This window comes from Juglans regia, chromosome 2 (genome assembly GCF_001411555.2).
Source record: "Juglans regia cultivar Chandler chromosome 2, Walnut 2.0, whole genome shotgun sequence".
Taxonomy (NCBI): Eukaryota; Viridiplantae; Streptophyta; class Magnoliopsida; order Fagales; family Juglandaceae; genus Juglans; species Juglans regia.
The window spans coordinates 12209584-12221650 of NC_049902.1; the positions used below are offsets into that span (position 1 = coordinate 12209584).

Here is a 12067-nt window from a genome sequence, read left to right on the forward strand (position 1 = left end):
GGGATTGTCACCGCTCGTATTTCCTGACAAGTCAAGGGACTCGACTTTGTGCGCAAGGGTTAAGCAATGAAGGGACTATCATCACCTGTAGTTCGCAGGGAGTGAAGGGACTCGACTTTATGCGTGAGGGTCAGGCAATCAAGGGACTCGACTTTGTACGTGAGGGTCAGGCAACCAAGGGACTGTAACTGTCTGCTATTTGTGATGAATCAAGGGACTCGACACTGTGCGTGAGGGTCTGGCAGTCAAGGGACTGTCATTGCCTATTGTTTGCGGTGAATTAAGAGACTTAGCTTTGTGTGCGAGGGTCAGACAGTCAAGAGACTGTCACTACCTATTGTTCACGGCAAATCAAGGGACTCAACTTTGTTAAGGGAGATGCTCGACCATGCTAAAAAGCCAAACTGATTAGTGTAGATAATTCAAATCACAAGTGTGAGATTTGCAAACCTAAATTGTTTTGCTAGAGTGTGGTGACAGTTTGAGGTGCACAAGCGAGGCTCATGGGCCGTCGTACTTTGGCGATGATGAAGATTTGGGTTGCCTACGATACTGAGTGGTCTATTAAGACAAAAACATATTTTAGGCGCTTGGGTGGTGCCCGGGAGGGGCTTTGTAGCCGGTTTCTCATGCTAAGTTGGCGGCTTTTAGCAAAGAATGTTTCCGAGGTGTGCTGACACTGAGATTCCCATGGAACCTCAAGGAGTTAGTAAAAGTGGAATTTAAATAGTAAGTTTGAGAGAGACAAACCGGAGCAGTTTAGCCATCTTTTAAACCTTTCCCAACTGATATTGTTTGATGTTGAAAGACTTTTGCATGGTGGAGGTTGTCTGCCCTTGGTCTTTCTTCTTCTTCTTCTTCTTCACTGTTCACATAGGATCAATATCCACGCTGTTTCATTGAATACGGCTGACATGCTTTATGGTTGCCTTTAAGGTGGGACCAGTGGGCCCATGAGAATCACTCCGATGAGCTGTTACTGTGATGAGCACTAGTTCTGGGTGACCACTTGCTATGGGTGAGAACTTATTATGGTTGAGCAAGATTTCCACGGCGGGGACGATGTCAGCCATGCAGATGAAGGTGGCAACAACCTCTTTGTGGCGTGGAAGGTCTTCATGTGTGGGCAAAACTCCAGTGGTGCGTAAGATCTCCATTGCAAGGGATGGTGCATCTATGCCACCAAAGACTAGCCCTACATGGCACTTGCATGTGGTCGAGGACATGCAATACTTGGTCATCATTTTGGTGGAGGATCTCCATGCCGAGCAACTTTGGTGAGGAGCTGATAGTGGTTGAGGGACTTGTTTTGGCCAAGAAGTTTTGATCGTGGCCAAGAAACACATGGTCAAGGAACTCGTGGGTGACCGAGTAACTTATAGTAGCCAAGGAAGGTGGTGACCAAGGAAAGCTTCATTTCCAAAAAACCTGTGGCCGAGCAAAGCACAATGTCGAGGAACACATGGGTGACCGAGTAACTTGTAGTGGTTGAGGAAGGAGGTGGTCGAGGAGAGCTCCATGGCCGTACAAGGTGATGCCTACCAAGGGTGGCCAAGTGAGGCAAGGCCTCTGAGGGCGGGGACCACCCTACCAGTGGGCTAGGTAATGGCTACCGTCGGCATCATCTGTACACGATCGTCTGACTCGAAGCTTCTCTAGGTGCAAGGAAATGTGCACCTGCTGCAAGCATCGTGCAAGGGTTTTGCACCCCGCTTACCTTCTTGCCAAACCCAATGTCAAAATTGCTTGATGGCTAGAGTGCCTAGAACATCTCCAATGCGAAAGTTAATATGTTACTCGAGAGAGATAGAAAGTGAGAGAAAAAGGGATTTTAGGAACTAAACATGTCTCTTCTTTATGTTTATCCACTCTATGCCTGGGATGTCCGCCTATGTTCTGGGCGGCATGTCGTCACATTTAATGTGGCGTTGCTAGAGGCATGCTTGTGTGAAGGCTGTGCCATCTTTCTTGTGTTGGCCTGGGCTTTCTTCTCCCCACTCATTGGACCCTTAGTTTCTGGGCCATTGGTTCTGGCGAAGTGAACCGTGTCTAGCCTTGCAAGGGATAATTGTGCCCTTCAAGTTACCTGCAAATCCCTGTCACGTGGGAATGGCAGAGATTTTTATTACCCACGATTGTTTTGTGCTCATCCTCATAAATTTTTCCTAACGTTACACATTCCCACGTCTTGGGACAGGGTGCGATGGTTCCGTACCCATGTCTAATCACATCAGATGGATTGCGGGAATCACCAGTGACATTTTTGTTCCCAGAACACCTATCAACTTCCTATTGGGGTCATTCAATCATCACCTAACCCTTATTTAGACCCCTTCCTTGTTCTTCGAATGCCTTCTACCCAACTTCAGACCTTTCTCCTTTCCTCTACCTGTGTTTCCTCCTAAAACCCTAACTTTCTTCTCCTTATCCTTGCTTCTTCATCTTGTTTTTAATGGTCCCCCAAAATGACTCCCTGTCTCGCCCATTCGCAACGTATCGGATTATTTGGGAATCACCCCTGCCCAGTTGCACCCCAACGCATGGAGGATCCTGATGTTCTATTGCATTGTATGGCGCAAAGTCCTGGAACTTGCTGGCGTGGAATACCTAGATCTAACTGCTTGAGTGCTCGTGTTTACTCAAGGGATCCTATCCTTGGAAGGCAACATCTGTAGCTTTCGCTCTCAATTCAAATACCGAGTTGCCCTATTTGAGGGCCTTTATTCCAACGCTAAAAACTAGCAACACAAGTTCCTTTTCATATCTGGTGAGGGATGGAAGTTCTCTAGTAGAGAAGCCTCCAATCAAGAATTTCTCATTTGGGCTACGTGAGGGATCATTCCCAACAACAAGGTGATTACTATGACTCTCTTTGAGCGAGAACAAGCTCGCGTGCATATGGTTTACTCTTGGGTCGAGCAAAACCGGGAGGATGTTTGGACTGGCACTACCTCCCCCTCCTCAACCATTCTCCCTTGGACCACTTTGGGGCTTAGGGTTGGCTTCTCGAGGGGAGGAGCATACTTCCTCGGCACATTCTAGCCCTTCCGGATCTCATTGCCCTCGGTCCAGTATTGACTGGGTCAAGGCCGAGTCTGTACGCAGGATTCCCAATCAGTTCAAAAATTTTCTTTCTCCAGTAAACTTTCTCGATATCCCTCAATAGGTTCTCTACTATTTGTTGTTTGTTAATTGGTTGCCTTTGTTTGACATGGGGTTGATGATTTCGTGGGTTGAATTGTTGATGGTCGGGCCGAGTTGGAGGAGGAAGCCTGCATTCTGTGGATTTACGTCAAACAGGCCTATTGCGAGATCATCAAGTTGAGGGTTGAGAGAGACCTTGCTGAGGGAGCCATTACTCAAGTTGATGATTAAAACCTTTCTTTGGAGGGCGACGTTGCTAGACGCCGACAAGAGGTGCTCGGCCTACCAAAGGACTTGGGCCAATTGAGGGAGGAAGTATCCCAGAAGCACTTTGAGGTTGAAGCCCTAAAAGATGAGTGAATGTGGAGTGGATTCGAGCATCCAACCTAGAAAAAGAGCTCAACAAGGTCCACCAGCAGTGTCTCGACTACTTTGCTTCCTTGTCGGAAGCTAAGAATGCTTTACTGGATATGGGCTTGGAGTTCGACAAAGTCATAGCCAGGAAGAAGGAACTCAAAATGTGGCACGCGACACTTAAAAGGGACAAAGTCATCATGGAGAACAAGTACATCGAGCTCAACGAGTCTTGATTGAGAGCCAAAAAGAAGATGAAGTCTTACAAGAAGTAGATAACTGAGCTCTCTTCTAGCAACGAGGAGTTTGTTGGGCTTTCCCCTCAGTTCATGGTAGCAAAAAAGGTTCGTAGAAAATGAGAGAGCACATATTGGCGAACCCTCAAGTTGATTTGGCGTCCCCAGACTTGGTATATTCAAACCTAATCAGGACGCCCACGAGTTCCTTCATTCCCTAGGTAGAGAGACCTGATGCCCGACGCCTTCCCTTGCCTTAATGCCTAGAAATAATTTTTTTTTGTTGTTTCTTTTTAACTCATTCCATCGATTGAACAATTTATTGTACAAAAATCTTGGTGCTCGTTGTTTTGAGCGATATTTGTCTTTTCTCTTATCTTGACTTTTGTTGGAATTTGTGAATATGTGTACTTGCTTCTTTTTTGTCTTTACCACTCACCGTGTGAGCCCTTATTTTGTACATCGGGGTTAGCTAAGATGTTTGGATCAACTACGAATCATATTTCTTACTCTAAGCAAAAGGGCCACTGCCAACGGTCCTGCATTGGCCGCATTTTGTCGCGAGTCTAGGGACTTGGCTTATAAGACATGGGCCGATGCAATCAAGGGACTTGTGTTGCCCGTAGTTCATCCTCAGTCTAGGGACTCAGCTTGCAGAGCGAGGATAGACGTAGTCAAGGGACATGCGTTGCTCGTAGTTGGCAAAGGTTGACACAGTCAAGGGACTTGCGTTGCCCATAATTTGTCGTGAGTCTAGGGACTCAACTTATAAGGCCAGGGTCGGCACCGTCAAGGGACTTGCATTGCCCGTAGTTCACCATGAGTCTAGGGACTCGGCATATCTCCTATAGGTGTAGACATTTTGAGACAACGTGCATATGTCGTGGAAAGCCAATGATTTTATTTATTTCTTTTCATCGTACATGAATACAATATTAAGCATAGTATCTCCTTAGGTGCTTGGCATTCCATGGATGATCGAGCTTTTTTCCTTGAGCGTCCTTGAGGCAGAAAGATCCTAGTCTGTTAATTGCAATGACGATAGATGGTCCTTCCCACCGGGGCCCAAGCTTTCTTTCCTCTAGTGTGGTTGTTCCTGTTTTCGCCTTAAAGGATTTGAGCTTGACTCTCCTATTGAACTAGTGTTCTACCTTTCTTTTGTTAATTATCATTTGGATCTCAACTTCCTCTCTCTTTCATTCCAGCAAGTCCAGTTGTTCTTCTAGCTTCTCGTCGTTGGAGCCTTGGTCGAAGTGTTGGACTCTGTAGGTAGGCATTCCTACTTCCACTAGTACCACCACCTTGCTCCTATAGGTTAGGGTAAAATGGGTTTCTCCCGTCAGTGTCCTGATGGTGATCCAATATGCCCACAGGACTCCTGAGAGTTCTTCTGCCCATCTTCCTTTCTTATCCATTAGCTTAATCTTTAGGATTTCGAATATTGACTTGTTAGTAGCCTCGACTTACCCATTGGCCTACAGGTGACTTGATGAGGAGTAATTAAATTTGATCCCTAGTTTTCCACACTAGTCATGGTAATGGCTTGATTCAAACTGTTGTCCTTTGTCCAAGATTATACTTCGGGGAATGCCAAATCTACAAACGACAACTTTCCACAAGAACTTGCTGATATTGTTTGTCGTGATGGTCACTAGTTCTTCCGCCTCCACCCACTTGGTAAAGTAGTCTATGATGACAACCATAAACCTCACGACTCCTTAGCTAACAGGTTGAATCCCCCATTTTGCAAAAAGTCAGGGCGACATAATTGACGTCAGTTCCTCCGGCAGGCAATGCGGTACTGGTTCAAACAATTGGCATTTTTCAAACTTCCTAATGAACTCTTCAACGCCTTTGAGCTCAAAGAATTTGCTTAAGTTGACTCCAAAAGCACAGTTCATCAGGTTCAAATTCATTCCATATTGCCGTAGTACGACAAAAGCTTCCCTCAAGTCGGCCAAGTGGTGTTTTAGTTCTTTACTTTTGACCAACAGATTGTCCACATAAACCTCCATATTGTGGCCAATCTGCTTCTTGGACATGTAGTTCCTGAATCTCTGGTTGGTAGCACCAGCGTTTTTCAGCCCAAGGGCATGTCCTGGTAGTAGTACAAACCACAATTTGCTATAAATGATGTCTTTTCTTCATCCTCTGGATTCATCCGGATTTGATTGTATCTTGAATAAGCATCCATGAGGCTCAGCATGTGGTGTCTCACCGTTGAGTCTACAATTAAGTCAATGCGCAACAATGGGAAGCTATCCTTTTGCCAAGCCTTGTTTAGATTGGTAAAGTCCACCCACATCCTCCACTTCCTGTTGGATTTCTTCACTATCACTACGTCGGATAGCCATTCGGGATAGCGGGCTTCTCGAATAAACCCTGCATCTAGCAAGCAATCAACCACCTCAGCTATGGCCACATACTTTTCTACCCTGAAACTCCTTCACTTCTGCCAGATCTTCTTAGCACCTAGGTCGACACAAAGGCGATGCTCAACGACAACATTTTCTATCCCTAACACGTCCTCGTGTCTCCAAGAAAAAGCATCTTTATGCATGACCAGCAACTCATTCAGTGCTTGTCGTGTCTTAGGGTCCATCTTGGTCGCGATCCTTGTGGTGGCTTTGGGTTGATCCTGATCTAAGACCACTAGTTCCAAAGGCTCGTTTGCCTCCGCTTGGGCAAGTTTTGTTAGTCTCTTGTTTCCACCTCTAGATCAATGAGTTCTAGTGGCGATGGGGGTGCTTCTCCTGCCATCGACTATTTCTTCATTTAGACATCTCTTCCTCGATTCACTCTCCAACACTTGCTCTCCTCTGACTTCTCCTACTCCTACCTTCGTAGGGAACTTTATCGTTAAGTGATAGGTGAGGTGATGGCTCTCAATTTGTTCAGAGTTGTGCACCCTAGGATTGCAATGTAGGACGAGGTGCCCTTCCTTGACAACACGGGTAAGGTTATGACGCCTAGAGGTTGTACAGCCTATCTTAAGAAACATTTCAGCAGCGTAGGCGACATACTCAATTTGTTGGGATCGATTCCCATTTTTTTAATGGCATCCCAGGAGAGGATGTCTGTTGTACTCCCATTGTCGATCAGGATTCTTTTGGTGGTGTAGGTGGCAACCAAGAATATTACTACCAATGCATCATCATGGGAGTAAACGACTCCTTCGCATTCTTCGCCGTGAAAGGATATAGCAAGAGATGCTGAGTGCAGCTAGTTCAACATCTGGCTGAGTGGGCACCATGTGGGAATCTGGTTGATATGTCCCAGAGTAAGGTAGAGATGAGGAAATTGGCCATGATAGACGAGCTAGAGAAGTCGTGTCATGTGAGGATAAGAACAAGAAATCAGAGGGACGGATGAGCTTAAGCAAGTTATGTACTAATCGCCAAAGGCGAGAAAGGGTTAATCGCCAAAGAGGAAATACGAACAACTACTGATGCAACCAGTCATGAGAACTTTCCAGGATAGCATGTAAGAGTTTAGAAGGATGTCAGTATCGTACTTAGAGCCATACCCCATCTGAAGGGTTTAGGAGTGAGTCTGCAATTAAAGGTGAGGGCATGACAAGTCGTGTCAACCGGATGTAGAAGCATGGCCCAATGCCATGTGGAGAACCCTTGTTCAAGGAGGGATGGAGGAGTTGGCAGACCTTATGGGTGTGCGGACCATACCCTAGCCACCTGTCTTTATCATCCTGCAGTATGATAGGACAATGATGAAAGACTCATATCTAAGCATATCTGGAGTCAAAGACACGTCAAAAAAGACATCTGATATTACCACTCTATTTAAAGGATTTGGACGTGGGACAAGATCTCACTTTTGAGACTTGTTCAAGTGAGATCTTGTCCACAGAAAGAGCTTGAGAAGGCGACTGCTGCGGAAAAGCGAGGAGCAAGGAGACTTCCGATGTCAGAAGGTTGGTTAGCTTCTAAGACAATGCTGGATAATGATGGGTGAATGTTGTGTGGAGAGACATTGCATCATCTCTATAATCTTATTTTCTTGTTTCTACAAGCATAAATAAATATTTCCAGTATTATGTTTATAGTTATATTTACTTGCATATTTATGGTGTTGTTAATGTTTTTGGTACTTTTAACTTATTTTTGTTATTGATGATGATATCTCGTGGGAGCCTAGGTACCTTTGTGTGTGTGTGTGTGTGTGTCTATCTGTGAAGTTAGTGAGAGTCTATCACCATGGTACGGGATGGAGAATTCTTCAGAACCATTCCACGAAGCGTTACCACGTACATCACACGAGAATGAGAATGCCTCGTGGGGAGTGGGGTGGAATGAAGTCGTACTTGGCCTTACTGATAGTCGGGATGTGGGATCCTCCGACGTATCACGTGTTGGTGTCTTCGAGTCGTTTGTAGTAGGGTAGAGTAGCATCCCCGAGGTAATAAGTTTATGTGTGTGCCTTTGAGCAAGAGTGTGCCTATAAGCAAATGTGTGCCAATGAGCAATGGTGGAAGTGCCTACAAGCACAGAACGATACTTGACCTAATACTAGTTTTTACAGATTTTCTATTACATGGAGATGGGTACTTCTCGTGTAACACCCTGCTCCCCAATAAAGTTCTTTCTATGAACTTTCGAGGAACCGATGTGCTACCAAACTTTGACTTAAAAAACAAATTCTTAATAACGAAGTGCCAGATATGAAAAATCTCATAAATAGATAAATTTAATCTTTATTAAATACTTAAAATCCAAAAGAGAGTTTGCGGAAGCACTTATTAAAAATCAATAAAGTCTCATGTGCTTATAAAAATAAATTATTAAACTAAAATCATAAAACTAAGCATGACATAAATGATCTTGACCTGGGGTGATTAAAATATAAAAACATACAAAATGAGTCGAATACTCAATAAGCAACACATCATACAGTAAACATAATAAACATAAGGTTTCTTGAAAAATATGCATACTCATAAATGCATACGTAAATAACATGAATATGAACTTATATTTCACTTGTCAAAGGTCAGTCCCCACTATTGACCCTAGTGAGTTAGGGTTAGCGAATCTAAGTAGATTCTGATTCTGGTCGTGGCCGCAATTTATGGACTCCATATAGAAGGAAGACACACTGGGTGCACTACCAGCATGTACAACTTGACAATGCAATATGCTCATAGAATATGATACCGTCTTCATATCATAACATAGGTTGTTACATATCTTATCATTCACATTTCATCATAATCATACTTGCATACTTTTTATATCATAGATTTCAAATGAAAACTCATTCTTTCATAAAATTTTGTGATACATGTTTCCTCACATAAAATCATGATTTTTCATAAAATATTTTAAGGCATAAATCTTCACATAAAATCATGCATGGCTTTATATAAATATCTTAATGCATAACTCTCACATAAAATCATGAATTTTCATAAATAATTTAATGCATAATTTTTCACGTACAATCATGGATTTTCATAATTTTATGATGACTTGGGTACATGAAAATAGGCTTCCAATGGAGGGCGTACATGCACAAGATTTTTGTAGAAGGCATGTCGTTACCATACATACGTCTAAGGGTATGATCATGCTACTTACTTTGTAGTATTGCTTCCTAAGACTTTCGATACAAAATCGATCACGGTGCTGAACTGGGAGGTTTATGATTTTTTTTCCAAATAACACGCGGAAGGAAGATATTTATAGAGAGATTTGGGAGAGGGTGACGACTAGTTTAAGTTAGACTCGGTTAAAGAGTTTTAACGTGAATATGACTTGTACAATTGTATCTTTATTGGAATAGGATGCCGACAAGTTCGAAATTGAGTTAGACTCGGTCACGATCATTCAACAAGAGAGTTTGAATTTAAAAACATGATCTAGTAGTTCATTTAATGTACCCACAACATTTTTCTGGAAGAAGATGCGAGATCAATTCGTGATGCACAACAGAGGTTAAATCCTACCATGAAGGAGGTGGGGAAGCAAGAGGTGCTAAAATTGTTAGTTGCGGGCATCATCTATCCTATCTCCGACAACAAGTGGGGAAGTCCAACACAGGTAGTCCAAAAACAATATGGTTTAACTGTTATTGAAAATGCTAATGGTGAATTGATTCCAACTAGGAAGGTAGCGGGCTGGAGAGTGTGTATCGACTACTGAAAATTGAATTCGGTTAGTCGAAAATATCATTTCCCATTACCCTTCATAGATCAAATTTTAGAAAAAGTAGCTACTAATTCTTTTTACTTCTTTCTGGATGGTTTTTCTGGCTATTATCAAATTGCCATAGCACTAGAGGATCAAGAGAAGACAACCTTCACTTGCCCCTGTGGTACTTTTGCTTTTAGAAGAATGTCATTTGGTTTATGCAATGCACCTGCTACTTTTCAATACTGTATGATGAACATTTGTTTTTGACATGCTTGATGACATGGGTGGAGCTTTTATGGATGATTTTTCGATGTTTGGCAAATCTTTTGATGTCTGTTTAAAAAATATTGATTTAAAAAGATGTAAGGAGAAAAACATGTTGTTGAATGAGACATAGAAGTTGACAAAGCCAAGATAGAATTTGTAACAACCCGCTAGAAACCCACTAGTGGAATTTCTAATGACTTTAGGAATCTCGTGAAAACCCCATAAGTTTTTACAAATCTATCAATCGCACAACTTTTAGTCTATCAACATAGTCAGTGTTATCACTCACTATAATGCTAGAAATATGAGTTTAATTATTTGAGGCAGTTAGAAGTGTCATAATGCGTTATGATCTACGCAATTACTCTCAGTTGATTATTTAGGATTTTATGGCCCAAGAGCCAATTTTCATAATTCCGGACAAAACGTTTGTTCGAAATTATGAAATTATTTTTTTAGGGGCACTTCGGGGTTGAATTTCGGTAAATGATTTTCACTATAGGTTAATATGAATATTTAGGATTTTTCAGTACTAAGTTTATTATGCATTTCTTCGGAGTGAATAGTAACCTCAATAAGCACACCCAGTGCAGTATTTTTAAAATCACAGTGTGGAATGTCCAAATTAGGTTAGAGAAGTTTTATTTGCACACTTGACAAGATCTTAGCCACAAATAGTGAATAGTATTAGACACTTGGCACCATGAGGAACCATTAGATGGATTTGTGAAGGAAGTCAAGGTGTGAGATCATGCTACCTAAGCAAAACTTTGTTTCATCTGATCAACCAAATTGTGGTAGACCAAAGAGGGTTTCAACCCTAGCAAAACCCTAAATGGTTGGAATCCAATTGAAACCCCAAAAGCTTGATTGAAACCAAAACCCTAAACGGTTTCCCTAAACCTTAAAGTTGGCCTCCAAACCCTTTTTAATCCGATTGCTAGCATTGTGTTTAATCACTTGATTAAATCACTTCCACATGCTTTTAATTAATCAAACCATGTTATGACATAATTATCCAACCTTTTAAACCTTGGAAATTTGATTGGGCCAAGAAAAATTACTTTTGGGATTGATAGCATCTCAAACCCTAACCAAACCACCTTTAAACCCCAAATTCAAGCCCACTTGGTTGGGGCCCACCAAGGCCCATGAATTTGGCCACCTTGGCAAAGATTCTTGAAGCATTTTCCTCCCCCACATGGCAGAGCATCCACTGCCATTGGCTGCACCCATTAGTGCCTTGATGTGAAGGAGAAGTCCACTCCATCAACCTCCATCTCTCAACTGTTGCAGGCAGTCCTTTGCCCTCATTACTCTCCCCTTTATGTCACATAGCCAACTTCAATCAAGGGTCTTTCAAGCCCATAACTTCCCCCTCCATGAGTCTAAAGTCGTGCAAGACACACTTCTCTCCATTTTATCACTTCTTTCCCCCCCGTTCTTAGAGAGAAATCCAAAAGAGCTCTCTTGGTCGAATTTCTGGGTCTTTTTGCGTGGCCATTTTCAACCCTTTGTAAGTATTTTCTCACTATGACTCCTCATAAAAGTTATTCTTCTTTGAGTCTAGTTTCCATGGATATCTTATGCGTCTCATTACATGCTCATTTGATCGGTCAAAAGTATTTTTAATCATGGAGAGCTCATTCTGGGCGTGAAACTAGAGAGTATGATATGTTTTGAAATTGTTGACCGAGCTAATCGACATATCTTGGTCCGAAAATTTTATGGAGTGTTTTTAGCATGTGTTTATGAATCTTCATTGAGGTTTTGTTACATGGATAAAGCTTTTGATGATAGATTTCATTAGATTTAGAAACTTGAGAATTGGAAGTGGAAAATCAGTTTTGTTTTGTGAAAGTTGGAATATTTTGTGATTTGATCTTATTCCAAAGGCTTTGATATTTTTATATAATG

At 42.3% G+C, this 12067-nt stretch overlaps 1 protein-coding gene across 1 annotated transcript; it reads right to left on the bottom strand.

Annotated features, from left to right (window-relative positions):
* Nucleotides 1–5488: 5488 nt before the first annotated feature.
* Nucleotides 5489–6336, bottom strand: LOC109001745. The gene is made up of 2 exons (XM_018979145.1): nucleotides 6207–6336; nucleotides 5489–5832 (listed from the first exon to the last, which is right to left on the bottom strand). Exons 1-2 carry the CDS (start codon nucleotides 6334–6336, stop codon nucleotides 5489–5491), a joined length of 474 nt encoding a protein of 157 aa, XP_018834690.1.
* Nucleotides 6337–12067: the final 5731 nt, after the last annotated feature.

Excerpts from the sequence above, each read along its gene's own strand:
- LOC109001745 (XM_018979145.1), bottom strand. The coding sequence starts at position 6,336 with ATGGACCCTAAGACACGACAAGCACTGAATGAGTTGCTGGTCATGCAT. Across the intron at positions 5,833-6,206 it reads TCGCCTTTGTGTCGACCTAG|GACATGCCCTTGGGCTGAAA; the intron begins GTGCTAAGAAGA and ends TACTACTACCAG.